The 23,410-nt window shown below is 38.6% G+C and overlaps 2 protein-coding genes across 4 annotated transcripts in view; one reads left to right on the top strand and one right to left on the bottom strand.

Annotated features, from left to right (window-relative positions):
• LOC126267377 (broad-complex core protein isoforms 1/2/3/4/5-like) overlaps positions 1–23,410 on the bottom strand; it is a 216,357-nt gene that overhangs the window by 24,483 nt on the left and 168,464 nt on the right. The gene's annotated exons all lie outside the window — the stretch shown is intronic.
• The window catches only part of LOC126267376 (uncharacterized), a 45,461-nt gene continuing 35,822 nt past the window's right edge, over positions 13,772–23,410 (top strand). The window contains exon 1 of one of the 3 annotated variants that reach the window (XM_049972559.1): positions 13,772–13,865. Coding sequence is in view for 1 of the 3 variants with exons in the window: in XM_049972558.1 (XP_049828515.1) it covers positions 14,369–14,371 (3 nt within the window). In the remaining 2 variants the exon portion in view is untranslated. Of the gene's footprint in view, positions 14,372–15,561; positions 16,070–23,410 lie in introns of those variants that run through there. The other 2 variants (XM_049972558.1, XM_049972560.1) reach the window with 2 other exon arrangements.

Genomic DNA, 23,410 nt, shown 5'->3' with positions numbered 1-23,410 from the left:
GACCTGGCCATTGGTGGGGAGGCTTGCGTGCCTCAGCAATACGGATGGCTGTACTGTAGGTGCAACCACAACGAAGGGGTATTTGTTGAGAGGCCATCCAAACGTGTGGTTCCTGAAGAGGGGCAGCAGCTTTTTCAGTAGTTGCAGGGGCAACAGTCTGGATGATTGACTGATCTGGCCTTGGAACGCTAACCAAAACGGCCTTGCTGTGCTGGTACTGCGAATGGCTGAAAGCAAGGGGAAACGACAGCTGTAATTTTTCCCGATGGCATGCACCTTTACTGTTTGGTTAAATGATGATGGCGTCCTCTTGGGTAAAATATTCCGGAGGTAAAATAGCCCCCCATTTGGAACTCTGGGTGGGGACTACTCAAGAGGACGCCGTTATCAGGAGAAAGAAAACTGGCGTTCTACGGATCGGAGCGTGGCATGTCAGATCCCTTAATCGAGCAGGTAGGTAAGAAAATTTAAAATGGGAAATGGATAGGTTAAAGTTAGATATAGTGGAAATTGTGAAGTTTGGTGTCAGGAGGAACAAGACTTCTGGTCAGGTGAATACAGGGTTATAAATACAAAATCAAATAGGGGGAATGCAGGAGTAGGTTTAATAATGAATAAAAAATAGGAGTGCGGGTAAGCTACTACATACAGCATAGTGAACGCATTATTGTGGCCAAGATAGACATGAAGCCCATGCCTACTACAGTAGTACAAGTTTATATGCCAACTACTTCTGCAGATGATGAAGAAATCAATGAAATGTATGATGAGATAAAAGAAATTATTCAGGTAGTGAAGGGAGACGAAAATTTAATAGTCATGGGTGACTGGAATTCGACAGTAGGAATAGGGAGAGAAGTAGGTGAATATGGATTGAGGGTAAGAAATAAAAGAGGAAGCTGTCTGGTAGAATTTTGCACAGAGCATAACTTAATCATAGCTAGCACTTGGTTCAAGAATCATAAAAGAAGGTTCCATACATGGAAGAATCCTGGAGATACTAGAAGGTATCAGATAGATTATATAATGGTAAGGCAGAGATTTAGGAGCCAGGTTTTAAATTGTAAGACATTTCCAGGGGCAGATGGGGACTCTGACACAATCTATTGATTATGAACTGTAGATAAAAACTGAAGAAACTGCAAAAAGGTGGGAATTTAAGGAGATGGAACCTGGATAAATTGAAAGAACCAGAGGTTGTACAGAGTTTCAGGGACAGCATAAGGGAACATTTGACAGGAATGGGGGAAAGAAATACAGTAGAATAAGAATGGGTAGTTTTGAGGAATGAAATGGTGAAGGCAGCAGGAGATCAAGTAGGTAAAAAGACGAGGGCTAGTAGAAATCCTTGGGTAACAGAGGAAATATTGAATTTAATTGATGAAAGAAGAATATATAAAAATGCAGTAAATGAAGCAGGCAAAAAGGAATACAAACGTCTCAAAAATGAGATTGAAAGGAAGTGCAACATGGCTAAGCAGGGATCGCTAAAGGACAAATGTAAGAATGTAGAGGCTTATCTCACTAGGGGTAAGATAGATACTGCCTACAGGAAAATTAAAGAGACCTTTGGAGAAAAGAGAGCCACTTGTATGAATATCAAGAGCTCATATGGAAACCCAGTTCCAAACAAAGAAGGGAAAGCAGAAAGGTGGAAGGGCAATATTATGGAAATGGAAGAGAATGTAGATGAAGATGAAATGGGAGATACAATACTGAGTGAAGAGTTTGACAGAGCACTGAAAGACCTGAGTCGAAACAAGGCCCCGGGATTAGACAACATCCATTAGAACTACTGCTAGCCTTGGGAGAGCCAGACCTGACAAAACTCTACCATCTGGTGAGCAAGATGTATGAGACAGGTGAAATACCCTCAGACTTCAAGAACAATAAAATAATTCCAATCCCAAAGAAAGCAGGTGATGACAGATGTGAAAATTACCGAACTATCAGTTTAATAAGTCACTGCTGCAAAATACTAACTTGAATTCTTATAGATGAATGAAAAAACTGGTAGAAGCCGGTCTTGGGGAAGATCTGTTTGGATTCCACAGAAATGTTGGAGCACGTGAGGCAATATTGACCTTATGACTTATTTTAGAAAAAAGATTAAGGAAAGGCAAACCTATGTTTCTAGCAATTGTAGACTTAGAGAAAGCTTTTGACAATGTTGACTGGAATACTCTCTTTCAAATTCTAAAGGTTGCAGGGGTAAAATACAGGAAGCGAAAGGCTATTTACAATTTGTACAGAAACCAGATGGCAGTAATAAGAGTCGAGGGGCATGAAAGGGAAGCAGTGGTTGGGAAGGGAGTGAGACAGGGTTGTAGCCTCTCCCCGGTGTTATTCAATCTGTATATTGAGCAAGCAGTAAAGGAAACAAAAGAAAAATTAGGCGTAGGTATTAAAATCCATGGAGAAGAAATAAGAACATTGAGGTTCACCGGTGACATTGTAATTCCGTCAGAGACAGCAAAGGACTTGGAAGAGCAGTTGAATGGAATGGACAGTGTCTTGAGAGGAGGATATAAGATGAACATCAACAAAAGCAAAACGAGGATAATGGAATGTAGTCGAATTAAGTTGGGTGATGCTGAGGGAATTAGATTAGGAAATGAGACACTTTACTATTTGGGGAGCAAAATAACTGATGATGGTCGAAGTAGAGAGAATATAAAATGTAGACTGTCAATGGTAAGGAAAGCGTTTCTGAAGAAGAGAAATTTGTTAACATCGAGTATAGAATTAAGTGTCAGGAAGTCCTTTCTGAAAGTATTTGTATGGAGTGTAGCCATGTATGGAAGTGAAACAGGGACGATAACAAGTTTGGACAAGAAGAGAATAGAAGCTTTCGAAATGTGGTGCTACAGAAGAATGCTGAAGATTAGATGGGTAAATCACATAACTAATAAGGAGGTATTGAATAGAATTGGGGAGAAAAGGAGTTTGTGGCACAACTTGACAAGAAGAAGGGGCCAGTTGGTAGGAATGTTCTGAGGCTTCAAGGGATCACAAATTTAGCACTGGAGGGCAGTGTGGAGGGTAAAAATCGTAGGGGGAGACCAAGAGATGAATACACTAAGCAGATTCAGAAGGATGTAGGTTGCATTAAGTACTGGGAGATGAAGAAGCTTGCACAGGATAGAGTAGCATGGAGAGCTGCATCAAACCAGTCTCAGGACTGAAGATCACAACAACATCTAGAATTGTTCTCAAAGTAACTATGAATACAGCACTTAATTATATTCAATCACTGCAACAACAAAGGAAAAGAACATAAAACAAAGAAGCTAGTAATTAGACCTGTTAAAACATGATACCGTATTCAGTGAGCCCTCACATTATGAAGTTAATTTCCTGAAAAAGGGATCCAAGAACATGAGAACATAGAACAGTCATTTAGCAAGAAAAGTCTGATGACGATTTTTCCTTAAAATAAGTATTTTCATTTGGCCTTAGAAAAAAAGCAAGTCCAATACATAAAGCTCCATCAATTGCAGACACCTCATCTCAATCTAAAAATGGTGTGCAAGAAAAAGAATTACCTCATTACTAAGATGACTCATGTATTCAAGTGGCACATTGATGTGTTCAGTAGTCACATGGAGTAACTGAGTCTTGGCATAGGCAAGGTCCTTGTGTCTTTGTCTTCAAGAAACTTATTTCGAAGACAATGATTCTCTGTGATTCACAGGAGCCTCCAATACTAGTATCTCAACTCAATCACAGGGAGGACAATACATGTCTGTTGCATTACCATGGTGTTACTTTCATCAGATGCACAGGAAAGACATTGGAACATATTACAATCTACTGTCTTGCCTGCAGTATCAAACCAGAATTAGCTTACAGTTGCTTTCATATGGGCGGGAGATAACATTCCGATATTGATAACTGGATACAATAGGGTTTCATACACAAGCACCACGTCAATTATATCTTTCCAGATGAGGATTCTGAGGATATCTACCTATATTCATACCACTGCTTTTCTCATGTTGTTGCTTTGAGAAGTACTGTCAGACTCTTTGAAAAGGAGAATGTTGTTCATCAAGGCAGTGCCTCAGCATTACTCTCATTGCTTGTCTAAATGATGGGGCCATTTTAACCACCACAGGCTGTCAATTTTATTCCTTTAATGCAGCATGCATATAAATTACATTAATGGCCAATTTTGGCCTTGTCCATTATAAACAGATGATTTCACCACATTTAACTTCTCCTCCGATAGCATTTTGTCAGTTTCAGATAACAATTAGGAGGCTGAATTGCTGCTGCTGCTGCTGCTGTTATTACTGTTCCGAATGTAGGGCATCCCATGATGTAGTCACTAGTGTCTGCTATGAGCCACGGAACAGTCAGAGTAGAAAAAATATCTGAAGAGAACAAAATGTAATAAACTATTAAAATGGTACAAAATAAGAGTGCAAAAATATTCTGAAAAGCCCAAAGACAACTGAAACAGAAGACAGGGTCATTAAATAAATCTGAGGAACAAGTTAACTTTTTCCTTTTCAGTACACTATTACTCTGTCAAAAAGCTGTTTATACGTACCATACTTTGACCATCACAGAGACTCCCATACAGAATATATACAAACAGGCACCCCTATGTAAAGAAAAAATAAATAAGATCCCAGATCTGGATGGAATCCCAATTTGGTTTTACATAGAATATTATTTGGCACTGGCTACGTATTTACTTAGCATTTATCATGACTCTCTCAAACAGCACAAAGTTCCAAGGAAGTGGGAAAAAATGTAGGTGACTCCTGTCATTAAGGTTAAAAGAATGGATCCAAAAAATTACAGACCGATTTTCTTGTTATTAGTTTGCTGCCAAATTATGACCATATTCTATGTTCGAATATAATTCTGTCCACAAATCAGTATGGATTTATAAAGCATTGCTTTTGTGAAATTCAACAATATTCAAACAATACCCTGAAAGTCATAGATGAAAGGAAGCAGGTAGATTCCATACCCCTAGATTTCCAGAAATTGTGTGACACAGAGCTGCACTGCAGACTGTTAACAAAGATCAGAGCATACAGAATAGGTTCTCAGATATGTGAGAGGCTCAAGGACTTCTTAAGTAATAGAACCCATTATGCTGTCCTAGGTGACAAATGTCCATTGGAAAAAAGGGTATCATCAGGAGTGCCCCATATAAGTGTGACAGGATGACTCTTGTTCTCTATATGTCTAAAAGACCTGACGGATGTTGTGAGCAACAATTTGCAAATGTTTGTTGATGATGTTGTTGTGCACGGAACAGTTTCATCGTTGATTGGCTGAAGGAGGATACACAATGACTTAGATAAAATTTCTATTGGGTGTGATGAATGGCAGATTGCTCTAAATGAAGCCAAATGCAATTTAGAACAATGGGTGGGAAAAACAATCCTGCAATGTTTGAATAAGTATTAGTGATATGCTGCTTCACAGAGTCATATCAATAAATATCTAAATATAATGTTTCAGAATGACATGAAATGGAATGAGCATGTAAGGCCAGTGTAAGGTTAGGCAAACAGTCAACTTTGGTTTATTGGGAGAATTCGAGGAAAGTGTGGCCCATCTATGAAAGAGATCACACGCATAGTACTAGATCGACCCATTCTCGAACACTGCTTATGTGTTTGGGATCCCCACCAAGTCGGATGAAAGAAAAATATTGAAGAAATCCAGAGGCATGCTGCCATATTTGTAAGCAGTAGGAAATGCTCAATGAACTAAAATCCTTGGAGGGAAGATGATGTTCTTTTCACGAAACACAATTAAAAAAATTTAGCGATCAAACATTTGTGGCTGACTGCAGAGCAATTTTACTGCCATTAACATATATTTCAAGACAAAATAGGAGTAATTACAACTCAAATGGAAGCATATAGACAGTTTTTCCCCTCACTCTATTTGTCAGTGGTATAAGATATGAAATGACAAGCAGTGGTACAATGTACTTGCAGAGTATGTGTGTAGATGTAGATTTGTGGCTTCAGAATCTGTTGTAATTAAAGTGGAAAGCAATAAATGCAGCCACTTGGACTTAGAAAAGGAAATAAATAGAAATTATTTTCACCATAGAGTAAAGTTCGTAAGGACATTTAGTGCCATGAGGAGGCTTGTTTTCACACCCAACAGCAACCATAAAAAATGATTGAAAGCATCACCATTTCATTCTCCTTGAGAACAAGGCCCTTCATTACTAGGTTTTAGTAGGGCCATTGCTACCAGTTATACAAAAATCTGGATTGTCCAACTTTGCCACATTTGTTCCCACCTGGTGCTGCATCATCTCTGCTTATATGTGGTTTTTTGGCATTTAAAATGTGTGCCTTCTCTATACAAATACTACTTACATTAGGACATAATCTGAGAGACAAATAGGGCAGATGAGTGTGTGCTTGGGCAGGTTCTGTCAGGCTTAATAGCATTATGACCTGAAATTATATCCCTCGTAATAAATTTGCAACATCAAGAAGTCACTTTATTTTTAGTCTAGCACTCGTGCACGGCAAACAAGTTTTAAAATATCTTAATATTTGGAACAAGGAATATTATCTTTTCAGAGATCGTTGCAAGCAAGGATGCGTACGTATTGTGGCTGTTAAAATTGCTACACCAGGAATGATAGTAAATAATGAAATTTTAATTATTGTGCAGATACACTATAGTTGTTAGTTTATATGAATCAGTTGGTAGTGAAAATTTAGTACACAGAGCTGTCTCTCTGGCAGCAACAATGGTTCTAATCCAGTTCGGAAGTGAGTCAAAGTGAGCTTGGATGGCAGACACAGTTACACTGTTGCACACTGCTTCCACTGTATGCCACAGTTCATCCTTTTTAGTGTGGCTGACACATGGTGGCATTCCATTTCTTGACAACCCATGACCTGATGTTTTCAGTGGGTGAGTAAATTGGAGAACATGCTCATCAGGGCAACAGTTGAACACACACTCTACCAAGGTAGTCTAGAACTGTATGAACAACATATATTATGTTATCTTATTGGGAAATACCATCAGGAAGCTCTCAAAAATGGGGCAACGCTACCCATCAAAAATGTAATGGCTGCTGTTCCAAACTACTGGCTATTTAAACCATGAGTGATTGTGCTGTGTACCCAATGGCACACCACACCATCACTCAAGGTGCAGGGCCCGTAGTATGACGACAAATGCTATTTGGCAATATTTGACCTTCTCGGAGTCTCCACAAATAGATGCATCCATTTCTACCCCGCACGCAGAACTCTTATAAAAAAGATGACATGGTGACACCTTTGTATCCAGTATTGTTTTCAGACACACCACTGTTGGAGCGCCTCTCCCTCTAGTGTTACATCAAGAAAAGCTGCAACAATGACTGACATGCTGACAGTTGTGGTGCTTTAGATGTCTTTGTATTTTGTGTCAATGCTTTTCTTGCTGCAAACAAGCCCATTTCCTGATTTGAGGTACTGCACAGTGGAGCAAACAATGTGTCTGTCTGCTCAGACATTATATGCACAGGACCATTGAGATCTTGCCTGATATGGAGTATGGTCCTCCTTCGCCTACTGACATTCGCGTGGCACCCATGTTATCCCAACCAATGTGAGCAGCAATCTCACAGAATGACAAATAACAGTCCTGATTGGTGATAATTCTGTTCAAATGGCTCTGAGCACTATGGGACTTAACATCTGAGGGCATCAGTCCCCTAGAACTTAGAACTACTTAAACCTAACTAACCTAAGGATATGACACACATCCATGCTCGAGGCAGGATTTGAACCTGCGACCGTAGCGGTTCCAGACTGAAGCGCCTAGAACCGCTCGGCCACACCGGCCGGCGATAATTCTGTCACTGTTGAATTCCAACAGTTGTTAGTTGATGTTTCTCCTTCTTACATGGGACCTATCACTAGCTCACAAGCAACCAACTTTCTTAATGAGATATTTGCTGCATAATCTTTCCTTGTATACAGAATGTAGATGGAATTATTTCTACCTACTTTGTGTCATTATGCAGAAATGCTAATCATTTGCATATCCAAGCATGTAATACCCTTCATGCCTGTTTGATATTTGGTGCACACCATCTTTATGGTGTTGCAATTTTAATGGTCAATGGTGCTTACGCCTGACACTGTGTTAGAAGAAAATGAAAGTTGCTGACTCAGTGAACTGACTGGAACCATGCTGAGAAAGATAAGAAGACAGTTCGCTTTTCAGAAGACAATTAGTAAAACTATATGCTTCACAAGAAAGCTAATATTATTAACCTAGGAAAACAACTCCAGAACAGCTATCTGCTTAATGAGTGTAAATACAGCAACAAGGAATTATCTGCTAACTGTGAAATAAATACAAAAGAATTGAAACCTTTGCTAGCTTTCAGCATGAACGCCACACAACAGCCAAAAAAGGAATGATGTTTAGGAAGGAGGACAAGGTATTCATAATATGAAACAATTTCAGCAAGCAACCCACAATATTTAATATTCAAGTTACTGATGATAACAATCTAAGTATGTAGTTACAGCTCTTCCATTTTCAAAACAACTGGTCAGTAGCCCAAAGACATCTTATCATAACAGCAACAGGTTTATTTATCCTACACAGTTCCTGACTACTGAAATTTATACGTGTATACTGTGGGATAAACCGAACTTCATTCCATATATTTTATATTGGTGAAACTTCAGATGATGCTGTGGGAAGAGAGTGGTAGATGTTGAACATAAAAACTGGAGTGGCAATTTTATAGACCTTGACCCAGACAGCACACTCATGAGTGGTATGGCAACTGGTTCAAATGGCTCTAAGCACTATGGGACTCAACTGCTGTGGTCATCAGTCCCCTAGAACTTAGAACTACTTAAACCTAACTAACCTAAGGACATCACACACATCCATGCCCGAGGCAGGATTCGAACCTGCGACCGTAGCAGTCTCACGGTTCCAGACTGCGCGCCTAGAACCGCGATGGCAACTGGTTGTGAGATTTCTTCAACATAGGACCATGCTCTTAATATCAATGGAATAAATACAAGCCGTGATTCGATGCTATGGGAAACTGTACTGTCACACTATGATACCGCCCCTTTGAGTATTATTATACTCTAAAATAAACTGTATTTGATTCTGGCCTAGAGAACTCTTTAGATGGATTAACTGGTCATTTTGTCCTAGATACATGCAGGGTTACCAGTGATACAACTTTCCCCAGTGCTTATCCAAGCTCCAATCTTTAAGTGTATGCTGGTAACACTTGTTACAAGAGATCATGGGAAGTTGTAGTGGCAGTACGGTTGATTTGTATGTCCAATGAAGTAATTATATGTTTTGTTTATGATCACAGAAGAAATATTAGTACTTAATGTGCCATCAACTTTAACATACTAGGTGTTACAGAGCGATGGAATTGAACTTCAAGGGGGACAGCATAAAATAAAGAAAAAGAAGACAAAGACAATTCATTTGCAGGAGAAAAAAATGAATTTTTTCTTTCTGTTTTCAGCCAGCTTCTAAGCTAACATAAGACTTCTGGCTATACTACAGATCAGTCTGTCACTGCATCCAAGATTTCAAATCTACATTTCTTGGCTTCATAAACTCACAACTGAACTGTAGCCATCTAACTAAAACTAGACCTGTGTGTACACTACAGATCAGTCTGTCACCATAACCTAGGGTACACGCTTAAGACAAAAAATTAACAACATTTCAACACAAAAAGAACAAATGTGCTATTCAGAAAAGTCGATATGTGGCAAAATCAAAATGTGAAGGAAAGGCCAGTAACAAAATGTGATTAATTCATATGTTACATATAAAGGTATGTTTGATTAACAGTAGTTTATTAATACCTCTAAATTAAAAAACACAAGGACACTGCCAACATCTACCTTATAGCACAGAAAGTGCAATGCATGGATGGCCCTTTGTAAAATTTAGCCCTACCAACTTTTTGCTGTCCATGGCATCACTACACAATACTATTACAAACTTTTGCTGACACTAGTGAGTGTATTTCTTTTATTCACTGCTTCCATCATCACACTTATGCTGCTCTGTGTGATCTATGCAATGCAGGAAGTATCAAAAATATCCAAAGACCATCCTACTACCACGCTCTACACCTATTCCAGCTGTTGCTACCACATGCAGTCTTTTGCTTAAACATGTTTTATTCCCATGACTTCTGTTAAAGGAGAAAAACATGCAACAATGACAGATAGATGTGACAAGAATCCCTTTAGAGATCAACCAGATTTAGACAGTAACACACTTTCTTCAAAACCATGATGGGCAATGTGCTATTGTTTGTAATGACATTAGTGGTAGGGGTCCTCACACACTTCGCTGGGACATGCCTGATTTAATTCTACATCTGTGAGGTCCACGAGAAAGACAGGCCATGCCGCATATGCCACAGACAGTGACACTGCAGGTCTTAAGAGTGCCAACATCCACATCTGGCAGAGAGGGAATAGCTGTTTCAGACATGTTTAATAATTCTTGACTGAATGTTTAAATGCATGTAAGTTTTCAATAGCACACGACAAAATTAAGTTCTGTAGTGTGTACATTTTCAGTTACATATTGACTTACAATGGGCCCTACAGAGAGCCAAGTGTTTGCAAAGTGTGGCAGACAAGCCAGCTAGAGTGATATCACAAATTCATTGCAGGGCTCATGTCTCTCGAGGGCCCCGTACAACTGTGAATGACTCTCCCTCCAGTGAATAAGGAATTATCCTCCCCACCAAGTAATTTCAGTTCACCAACAAATTCTGTTTAATACCTCATATGATCACTTTCATTAATAATTGTAGGTATGGTACTGAACAAAATGCTCTTTGGGTGTAAAAATAAATTAATAAATAAAATAAAATAAGAAGTAAATGTTGCATCCTCCCTGCTTAATTGACAGCTTTCAGAAAGTCATGTGACACAAAGGTGGGTTGAGCTTAACAGAACGAATAGTTTTTGAATCTATTCTGGTTGATATGGAGGAATTCATTCTCTTTGTGTTTCTTCATTACCTATTCCTGTTACTGGTACAGCAGAAGAGTGTTCAGGTCTACACACCACTGGATATTGAAATTAAAGAAATATCATATCATCTTTTAATACACAGAATTTCAACTGCATTAAGGTGCATTCAAGTGTGTTTAGAAGCAACAGTAATTTTTCTGGATAAGTACAAGGTGCAAAAGAATTGCTTCCCTCGCACCAATCCATTCCTTAGAATGGTAGTTCCCAGAGTCTGAAGAACGATAAGCATCAAACTCACTTTAAATGGTGCCACTGTGCAGGTGACGTCTACAATTGATGTCCTCTACCCATCTCCTCTCTCTGTGTGTGGAAAGACTTGTTGATCAACCTAGTCACCTCATTTCATCAAATGCAATTATCTTCTACAGAGATAATCTGGGATATAGACATGTCAGTTTTGGAACTAATGAAGTAATTTATGGGAAGTTAACATCATTCAATCTGAGATGAGGCAAAAGTCATGGGCTGCTTCCTCAAATTGTCTCAACAGTGTCTCATGAGCAATGGCTGTTACTTTAATGATGTTCTTTTGAAGTGATTTAAATAACTGTATTATATGTACTTGAAGTAAGTGGACATTATTTTTGGGTTATGTATTTTAGTTGATTTTATTGAGCTTTAAAAAGTGGAAGTGTTGTCAATTGTGAAAGTTATTTCTTCTACTGCCTGCACTTATTCAAGATGATTTTAGTTCTAAGTCTGAGTTTCTAAAAGGATAAGGCAACCTATAGTAAAACAGTGAAGCACAGCAAACTGTCACAATCCGAAACCAAGTACAGGTTTTTGGAGTCCAAGCAGAAGGTTAATGGAATTTCATATACAAAAAAGGGAAACAAGTTAAAGGACTTTCAAAAAAATGATGCAACTTTATTGAAGGTAGTTTACTTTTTGTAAGTATGACCCTCAATTAACTGAGGGGAAAAAATGGGCTACATATTAAAGCAGAGTGTATTTACACAACCAATACATTTGATGTGTCAGTTTTGCCAACATTCAGAAAACTTTCGTGAAAAGTAAGTTAAGGAGGCACAAAACAAATCCACCATCCAGAGACCAAAGCAAAGTTCCAGAAGATGCAGCCAAAAGTGTCAATCGGAAGCACTGATTCCATTTTTGGACTGCTACTCCATTCTAATGCCACTCTTACCATCAATCCTGATCATGTGGATCATATCTGAGTGAAAGACCAAGAGGTAACAATGGCCCATGTAACCATCCAGAACATCTTACTCCAGTCCTGTTACTGGCACAGCCTATCACATTTGATTAAGGACTATTTGCAGAAACAGACAGCTTTGCTTTTTTATGAAGGCATCATCACTAACTTGCTATCTACGTGTATGAATTACTGCTGCTAAATTTTAGATGTGTCTGGCTACCAAGCAACAAAGTAAGCAGCTCATTCAGCACATAGACTGCAATGTCCATTTCACAACCTATGTCGCCTGGACATGCTCCATGCCTCCACCCAAGCATCAGATCTATATCATCATCTTCACTATATAGTAATGGCATTTATACGATAACCACTTGTTAAATTCAAAATACATTACACCTGATGCAGGTTTTACATGCATGTCTTCCTACAACTGTGGAGAAAAAAAAATTGGTGGCATATTAAAAAAAAAAGTACTATCCACATTCATGTTCTCATCAATATTTTAATCCTGAGAGTACTACAGTAGCCTACAATGTTTCCCTGGTCCAGTCGCTTTACAAATTTTAAAATAGTATTTGTCATTGACCTGATAGATAAAAACATGCGCAACGCTTCTACACAACTGTCCACATTGGACGCCACAGAAATATATAGTGCAATTAAATACAATTATGATTACCAGAAACGGCAACAAACAGGTTATATATTAAGAAAGGGTGTGAGTAAGAGGTTACAGCTAGAATTTTCGAAGAAAAATTACTAAGCGAAAAACCGAGAAACGTCCTTGTGACGAACTCTTACTCCATGGCCAATAGGCGAGACCAAGTAAACAAACTCGTGATACTTATCACCAGCGCCTGCGATAACTAATGACGGGCCAGCTTCCTAATGAGCACACCTAAGATCAAAGTTGGCGGTAGGGCAGGAAAGAGCAACATCGTACAGTTTGAAAGCCACCACATTTACTTATGGATAAGTTAGGAACAGAATGAACGCTTTAACATCGTTATATATTTACCTATTAATAAATGCCAATTCTCAAATTGGTTAATAACAGCTTTTCCTGTACTATACCCCGAAAGCTACATACACACTTTGTTCTGAACAGAGTATTGTGGTCTTCCGTTGTAGGACAATCTTTATAGACCTATTTGCGACATTAATCGGATTCGTTTCAATTTATGATAAGTACCGCTCATAGTTTCACCATCTAAGGTTTCATAGTAACAAATATATCGGCTACGTTTTGGTTCACACAAGAGCCTGGGAACAACAGACACAAGTATCTGAATTGAAGGCTCCCGAATGAAGTAACTTCTGCTACCTGAAGCATAATAGAGGTCACGTGGTGCAACTGAGATAAAAATTAATTGTATTGTTATCAGTCTGGGAATCATATCCAAATCGACTCAGATGTGTATTAATAAGTAGTTTGTAACTTGTAAAAAGCATAAGAAAATAATTTTCACAGTGAAAATGTAGTTATTTTAGGAGCATCAGAATAACAAGCGACAAAAGCGGAGTACCTTATCTACTTAAAGCACCGGAAAGAAATGAAGGAAGACTCTCATGTTGGCATGCCTGAAAGACGCTTATTTTGGGGTCATCTGTCATTCCACTAATCAAAGAAGAAAACAAGTAGTACTGTTGATTAGCAGGTAGGAAGTAACTGTAACAATATTTTTACATATACAATACTTCACGATTTCATGGCTTGCCTTTTAATTTGACTTGGGCATAGATTCGTTATATTAAATGATTGATGTTTCGACGTGCATCACAGGAGTAATTTACAAAATATTTTAACAGAAGATACTAGGATTGAGGTGTTAATGTTGGGATTGTTATAGAGCTTTTACTATCTTTAAATATGTCATCCTCGTGTACATATAATATTCTTTTCCGTCGGCACTTCTTACGTCAGTGGCGTGAAGATAATAGCGTATAAAATTTGTTTTGTCGGAAAAAACGAAGAAAAGACATCATTAATAGTGAACGCCTTTATTTATGTATAAAGGGGCAAGGCCATGTACTATTTATTCATATAATTTCACCTACCTGTGGTGGGGATAAGTTCCAGCGGTACATCCAATAACAAGGAAGTATAGACTAGTTGATATGAAATTAGGTCATTGACAAGCAGTGCATTATCACCAGCACCATGGTAAGTATCATCCATACAGAAACCTTACTTTTAGAAGGTAAAGTTACAGAATAAAAGGCAATTTATCAAGATATTTTAAAAGATTTTCTTACACAGTAAGACTTAAATGGTAAATTTTTTATACATGAGCTGCCATTTCAGAATATCAAAGTTGTTTTCTAAATACTTGACATTGCTAATATCTAAAGCACTGCATTAAGATTTTTCACGAAGAGAATTGTATGAATTTATATAACACTCCTGAGATGTAGTATTTTTTAATTGATCCTGTCACTTACAAAAGTAGCAGAAGACATTGAGGAAGTCATGTTGTATGTATAAAGGCAAAAGTGATTTATGTGCATTCATATTTAAAATTACTGCTAATGTAAATATGATTTTAAAGATTTTCCAAGGATTTGGGCTTTAGTATTTGCTTTTATGTTTTTGGGAAGTTTATGACAAACTTTAACTTTCAAAATGAAACTATTGTTTTAGTGGGTCATTTGAAGGTGCCTGGTAAAGTGGTCATAAATACCAGTCTTTCTTTGTACAATCTGATGTCCTTACTCATCACATTTCTTTTAAAAACAATAAGGGTTTCCAGAATACAGATACATGGTGAAAGAGTTATCAAAATTTTAAATAGAGATTTACAAGGGTCTGTAGGGTTGTGTCCAAATGTGATTCTAATAGCCCTTTCTTGCAGGTTGACTGTGCTGATAGATGCTTTAGAGTTTTCCCAAAATGTGACCCTTTCAGATGAGAATGAAAGTAGGTGTGATATGCAGTCTTTACTATTTTCTCTGTGCAGCATGATTTTAGTGAGCAAAGAAGGTGACAGGTCTTGTTCAATTTTGCATCAAGATATTGTAATAAATAAATAAAATAAAATAAAATACATGGTTATTCCATTTTACATTGCTTTGCACCCATAATAAAAAAAACTGTTTCTGTACAGTTACCAACTGCTTAATCATTGATAGAAGTGGGATGTACATGTACATATCCTCATTCTAGGCACTGTGAAATTTTAGTGTAAGTTTTTTATAATAATTAAAAGCTGATTATTCAGTGCTGAGTAGTTCCGTGACAATATTCACCGATTGCTGTCATTCTTTCTTACCCCCCCCCCCCCTTTATTAATAGAATTGTCATTTGAATATAAGATGGTTACATGAGCATCCACATTTAAACATGGATCTTTAATGGACAAAAGAAACAGATGCCCAATTCTTGGTGTACACTATGTTTAATGAGATTATACTATGACAAATAGTTTTAAGGCTGGCTTTAGTGTGATGCTGACTGCTTGCTTTAGACTGCTCAGGAAGGATCCAGTTGTTTGGCAGACATCGTACTGGTACTGCAATCCTCATTAAACCATCATTGTGAAATCTGCTTGAATATATAATCTACATTAAATTGTTTTTCTTGTATGACACTTCTTGGATTGTGCTGTAATTACTTTTAATGTTATTTGTTGGCAGCATGGAAATATGTCAGAGTAAAGGCATGGAGGGACCATTATCAGAATTTATAGTGACTGGAAGGAAATGAGGCAAAATGCTCATAAATGTCACTAAATATCACTCAAACTTTTATAGCAGCTTGTTCGAAAGATAGTCATTTTGCTATTTGATTATAACAAGAAAGAAGAAATAATAGCCTGTTTCTCTAGAAGGCAGTCAACCATGGAAGCTAAATTCTGATACTAAGGTTACTATGTGTATACTCAGATTAAAAGTACGTTGTGATTGACATCTCAGCATGCCAAGTGGTAGGGGTCAACTGCTAGCCAATCATAGTTCTTTCTCATTGGAGTGTAGTTCATAGATACAAACTTTGAAGCTTTCCAAAATAAAATGTAATTTATTGGCTACTCTAAATTTTATTCTTATCAGCAGTGACAGACAAAATGGTTAGAGTCAAACTTGTTTCTAATTCAGATTTCTGGCCCAAGAAACAGACACTCATGATCAAAAAATAGTCAGAATGGCTTCAGATTCTTTTATAACAATTGTTACCTCGTGTCTTTAATAGATAATATTAAACTCCACTCAGTATGCAAATGAAACTATCATGTATCTTAAATTGTGCATAATGTTAGAGAACTGCACACTTCCAGCCAAGAACATAAGATAATTTTTAAATCAATAGTACCCACCTACCACTGAATGATGAAGATAGTGCAAAGGGTGCTTATTATACAACAGATTACCAGCCAGTTTCAAAAATGTAAAAGCACTTCCAATCTTCAAAAGAAAACTACGAGAGTGCTTTAAAACGGCATGTTTGTACAGTTTTAAGGAATATTTTGAGACTATCCCAAAAGATCTTAAAGGACTTTGTAGTACTAAGGCATTACCCTGAGACATGTGCTTCATACAAGGAGTCTCGGGAGGATTGCGTAGTATTCAGGAATATGACAGAAACACGCATTTGAAGCAAAAATAATCACACAGACACAAGCCCTATTTCAAGTGGTAAGGTAGAACACATTTAATGTACATTTGTTTTTGGGCTAGTGGCACATGTGCTTCTTACGCACCCAGTTTTTGGCAAATTCGTTTGTTGAGTACCTTGAGGGCATTCATTTGGCCACACAGACTGCAATGCACTTCCAGAATGATGAAGCCCCTCCACATTTTACCAGATGTGTGAGGGAACATCTCTATGGCATTCACTCTAATCACTGGACTGGTCATGATAGTACAGTTAACTGGCCACCAAAGTCACAGAATGTTACACCATTATGTTTTTGTTTATGCAATTAGATGAACTCTTAAAGTGTACAAACAAATCGTGAATATGTAGATGAACTGTATGGTCGCATCATAGATGCCCTTACTAGGGAACAGTGGAGGCACTCAGATTATCAACACAGAATATTATTCCAAGAATACACAAATGCATTGGAGTTGGTGGTAGGATACTTGAACATTTGTTGTTAACTGCACAATGGCCATAATGTAATGTGATGCGTGCAATGATTCTTAAAGTTGAATGTGTTAAAATACGTATTTTTGAATTGATACTTTGTACAATGCATTTTGTGAAGTGTAATGATTGTTGTACATGTGTATGTATGTATGTATGTATGTATGTATGTAAACCTGAAACTTGAAAAGTGTATTTACATTACATCTATTTTGTAGCATTCATGAGCTGGGTATCAAAAGTTTCAGTAGAACTTTTTAACAGAGGCAGCCTTATTTGCACTTGTTACCAGAATTTTTATCTTACTTCATATCCTTAAGTGTGAAATTATAGAATGATTACACTTTTGCCTTTTGTAGTTTACAGATGCAAAGCCATTTGAGTTTATCACCCACTACATCAGCCTTCAATTAGGTCACACTGACAAATCCAAACCTTATCTCTCTTCTATTTATCTTGTAGAATCTCACAAGACATCTCAAAATTTAGGTCATAAACATGTATATTAATGTCACTGGATAGCATGCTAAGACTCAAACTACCAGCATTGTGAAACTGAATTTTTGTTACGTGGTCATGGGCATCAGATTGCTGACATGGTTCCTACCATCTGTTTCAGCCTTGTCAAGTCTGTCTGGACTTGATTGTCTTTTATAACTCCTAGTATTGCCCTTACGACTTGATGTTGTTGTTGTTGTTGTTGTTGTTGTTGTTGTGGTCTTAAGTCCTAAAACTGGTTTGATGCAGCTCTCCATGCTACTCTATCCTGTGCAAGCTTCTTCATCTCCCAGTACCTACTGCAACCTACATCCTTCTGAATCTGCTTAGTGTAGTCATCTCTTGGTCTCCCTCTACAATTTTTACCCTCCACACTGCCCTCCAATACCAAATTGGTGATCCCTTGATGCCTCAGAACATGTCCTACCAACCAATCCCTTCTTCTGGTCAAGTTGTGCCACAAACTTCTCTTCTCCCCAATCCGATTCAATACTTCCTCATTAGTTATGTGATCTACCCATCTAATCTTCAGCATTCTTCTGTAGCACCACATTTTGAAAGCTTCTATTCTCTTCTTGTCCAAACTATTTATCGTCCATGATTCACTTCCATACATGGCTACACTCCATACAAATACTTTCAGAAATGACTTCCTGACACTTAAATCTATACTCGATGTTAACAAATTTCTCTTCTTCAGAAACGCTTTCCTTGCCATTGACAGTCTACATTTTTTATCCTCTCTACTTCGACCATCATCAGTTATTTTGCTCCCCAAATAGTAAAGTGTCTCATTTCCTAATCTAATTCCCTCAGCATCACCCGACTTAGACTACATTCCATTATCCTCGTTTTGCTTTTGTTGATGTTCATCTTATATACTCCTCTCAAGACACTATCCATTCCATTCAACTGCTCTTCCAAGTCCTTTGCTGTCTCTGACAGAATTACGATGTCATCGGCGAGCCTAAAACTTTTTATTTCTTCTCCATGGACTTTAATACCTACTCCGAATTTTTTTTGTTTCCTTTACCGCTTGCTCAATATACAGATTGAATAACATCGGGGATAGACTACAACCCTGTCTCACTCCCTTCCCAACCACTGCTTCCCTTTCATGTCCCTCGACTCTTATAACTGCCATCTGGTTTCTGTACAAATTGTAAATAGCCTTTCACTCCCTGTATTTTACCCCTGCCACCTTCAGAATTTGAAAGAGTATTCCAGTCAACATTGTCAAAAGCTTTCTCTAAGTCTACAAATACTAGAAACGTAGGTTTGCCCTTCCTTAATCTAGCTTCTAAGATAAGTTGTAGGGTCAGTATTGCCTCACGTGTTCCAACATTTCTATGGAATCCAAACTGATCTTCCCCGAGGTTGGCTTCTATTAGTTTTTCCATTCGTCTGTAAAGAACTCGAGTTAGTATTTTGCAGCTGTGACTTATTAAACTGATAGTTCGGTAATTTTCACATCTGTCAACACCTGCTTTCTTTGGGATTGGCATTATTATATTCTTCTTGAAGTCTGAGGGTATTTCGCCTGTCTCATACATCTTGCTCACCAGATGGTAGAGTTTTGTCAGGACTGGCTTTCCCAAGGCCGTCAGTAGTTCCAATGGAATGTTGTCTACTCCAGGGGCCTTGTTTCGACTCAAGTCTTTCAGTGCTCTGTCAAACTCTTCATGCAATATCATATCTCCCATTTCATCTTCATCTACATACTCTTCCATTTCCATAATATTGTCCTTAAGTACATCACCCTTGTATAGACCCTCTATATACTTCTTCCACCTTTCTGCTTTCCCTTCTTTGGTTAGAACTGGGTTTCCATCTGAGCTCTTAATATTCATACAAGTGGTCCTCTTTTCTCCAAAGGTCTCTTTAATTTTCCTGTAGGCAGTAATCTATCTTACCCCCTAGTGAAATAATCCTCTACATCCTTACATTTGTCCTCTAGCCATCCCGGCTTAGCCATTTTGCACTTTCTGTCGATGTCATTTTTAAGACGTTTGTATTCCTTTTTGCCTGCTTCATTTACTGCATTTTTATATTTTCTCCTCTCATCAATTAAATTCAATATTTCTTCTGTTACCCAAGGATTTCTACTAGCCCTCGTCTTTTTACCTACTTGATCCTCTGCTGCCTTCACTACTTCATCCCTCAAAGCTACCTTGCAGTTTCTTCAGTTTTAATCTACAGGTCATAACCAACAGATTGTGGTCAGAGTCCACATCTGCCCCTGGAAATGTCTTACAATTTAAAACCTGATTCCTAAATCTCTGTCGTACCATTATATAATCTATCTGAAACCTGTCAGTATCTCCAGGCTTCTTCCATGTATACAGCCTTCTTTTATGATTCTTCAACCAAGTGTTAGCTATGATTAAGTTGTGCTCTGTGCAAAATTCTACAAGGCGGCTTCCTCTTTCATTTCTTTGCCCCAGTCCATATTCACCTACTACGTTTCCTTCTCTCCCTTTTCCTACTACCGCATTCTAGTCACCCATGACTATTAAATTTTTGGCACCCTTCACTATCTGAATAATTTCTTTTATTTGATCATACATTTCTTCAATTTCTTCGTCATCTGCAGAGCTAGTTGACATATAAACTTGTACTACTGTAGTAGGCATGGGTTTCGTGTCTATCCTGGCCACAATAATGTGTTCACTATGCTGTTTATAGTAGCTTACCAGTACTCCTATTTTTTGTATTCATTATTAAACCTACTCCTGCATTACCCCTATTTGATTTTGTATTTATAACCCTTTATTCACCTGACCAAAAGTCTTGTTCCTTCTGCCACAGAACTTCACTAATTCCCACTATATATAACTTTAACCTATCCGTTTCCCTTTTTAAATTTTCTAACCTACCTGCCCGATTAAGGGATCTGACATTCCACGCTCCGACCCGTAGAACGCCAGTTTTATTTCTCCTGATAATGACATCCTCTTGAGTAGTCCCCGCCCGGAGATCCGAATGGGGGACTATTTTACCTCCGGAATATTTTACCCAAGAGGATGCCATCATCATTTAATCATACAGTAAAGCTGCATGCCCTCGGGAAAAATTACGGCTGTAGTTTCCCCTTGCTTTCAGCCGTTCACAGTACCAGTACAGCAAGGCTGTTTTGGTTATTGTTACAATGCCAGATCAGTCAATCATCCAGACTGTTGCCCCTGCAACTACTGAAAAGGGCTGCTGCCCCTCTTCAGGAACCACACATTTGTCTGGCCTCTCAACAGATACGCTCCGTTGTGGTTGCACCTACGGTACGGCTATCTGTATCGCTGAGGCACGCAAGCCTCCCCACCAACGGCATGGTCCATGGCTCATGGGGGGGGGGGGGGGGGGGGGGCCCTTATGACTTAAGTCAGTGATTTCTTTCTATCAATTTTTGATGTCACTGTGATTAAGAAAATTCATCCACTTAATTGAAAAAAGACTAGGGATTTGAGGATTATATTCTCAACCACTCTGTCATTCCAAAATGTAATAAAGGATATTTTTTTTGGGGGGGGCTAACTCAACCCAACCCAAGCTAAAGTTTTCAGGGTGAAACATGTATAATAAATTATTGGTACTGCGAGCTCTAGAAGCGTGTTTGGAGAACTAGGGGTACTAACTTAATTCTTCGCAATATATTAATCCATTAATTAAATTTGTCATAAAAATCTTTTTTCCCCCAAACCAACAGTGCTCTCTCTCTCTCTCTCTCTCTCTCTCTCTCTCTCTCTCTCTCTCTCTCTCTCTCTCTCTCTCTCCATCTACATTTACATTTATACTCCGCAAGCCACCCAACGGTGTGTGGCAGAGGGCACTTTATGTGCCACTGTCACTACCTCCCTTTCCTGTTCCAGTCGTGTATGGTTCGCAGGAAGAACGTCTGTCTGAAAGCCTCTAATCTCTCCGATTTTACATTCGTGACCTCCTCGGGAGGTATAAGTAGGGGGAAGCAATATATTCGATACCTCATCCAGAAACGCACCCTCTCGAAACCTGGCGAGCAAGCTACACTGTGATGCAGAGCACCTCTCTTGCAGACTCTGCCACTTGAGTTTGATAAACATATCCATAACGCTATCATGGTTTCCAAATATCCCTGTGCCGAAACGCGCTTCTCTTCTTTGGATCTTCTCTATCTCCTCCGTTAACCCGATCTGGTACGGATCCCACACTGATGAGCAATACTCAAGTATAGGTCGAACAAGTGTTTTGTAAGCCACCTCCTTTGTTGATGGACTATATTTCCTAAGGACTCTCCCAATGAATCTCAACCTGGTACCTGCCTTACCAAAAATTAATTTTATATGATCATTCCACTTCAAATCGTTCCGCACGCATACTCCTAGATAATTTACAGAAGTAACTGCTACCAGTGTTTGTTCTGCTATCATATAATCATACAATAAAGGATCCTTCTTTCTATGTATTCACAGTACATTACATTTGTCTATGTTAAGGGTCAGTTGCCACTCCCTGCACCAAGTGCCTATCCGCTGCAGATCTTCCTGCATTTCGCTACAATTTTCTAATGCTGCAACTTCTCTGTATACTACAGCATCATTCGAAAAACTCTGCATGGAACTTCAGACACAATCTACTGGGTCATTTATATATATTGTGAAAAGCAATGGTCCCATAACACTCACCTGTGGCACACGAGAGGTTACTTTGTCTGTAGACGTCTCTCCATTGATAACAACATGCTGTGTTCTGTTTGCTAAAAACTCTTCAGTCCAGCTACACAGCTGGTCTGATATTCCGTAGGCTCTTACTTTATCAGGCGACAGTGCGGAACTGTATCGAATGCCTTCCGGAAGTCAAGAAAAATAGCATCTACTTGGGAGCCTGTATCTAATATTTTCTGGGTCTCATGAACAAATAAAGCGAGTTGGGTCTCTCACAATCGCTGTTTGCGGAATCCATGTTGATTCCTACAGAGTAGATTCTGGGTTTCCAAAAACGACACGATACGCGAGCAAAAAACATGTTCTAAAATTCTACAACAGATTGACGTCAGAGATATAGGTCTATAGTTTTGCGCATCTGCTCGACGACCCTTCTTGAAGACTGGGACTACCTGTGCTCTTTTCCAGTCATTTGGAACCTTCCGTTCCTCTAGAGACTTGCGGTACATGGCTGTTGGAAAGGGGGCCAAGTTCTTTCGCGTACTCTGTGTAGAATCGAATTCGTATCCCGTCAGGTCCAATGGACTTTCCTGTTGAGTGATTCCAGTTGCTTTTCTATTCCTTGGACACCTATTTTGATGTCAGCCATTTTTTCGTTTGGTGAGGATTTAGAGAAGGAACTGCAGTGCGGTCTTCCTCTGTGAAACAGCTTTGGAAAAAGGTGTTTAGTATTTCAGCTTTACACGTGTCATCCTCTGTTTCAATGCCATCATCATCCCCGAGTGTCAGGATATGCTGTTTCGAGCCACTTACTGATTTAACGTAAGACCAGAACTTCCTAGGATTTTCTGTCAAGTCAGTACCTAGAATTTTACTTTCGAATTCACTGAATGCTCCACGCATAGCCCTCCTTATGCTAACTTAGACATCGTTTAGCTTCTGTTTGTCTGAGAGGTTTTGGCTGCGTTTAAACTTGGAGTGAAGCTCT

The sequence above is a fragment of the Schistocerca gregaria genome, chromosome 4, assembly GCF_023897955.1.
Source record: "Schistocerca gregaria isolate iqSchGreg1 chromosome 4, iqSchGreg1.2, whole genome shotgun sequence".
NCBI classification, from domain to species: Eukaryota; Metazoa; Arthropoda; class Insecta; order Orthoptera; family Acrididae; genus Schistocerca; species Schistocerca gregaria.
Note: the sequence above shows the minus strand (reverse complement) of the source record. Positions and strands in the feature narration are given on the sequence as shown.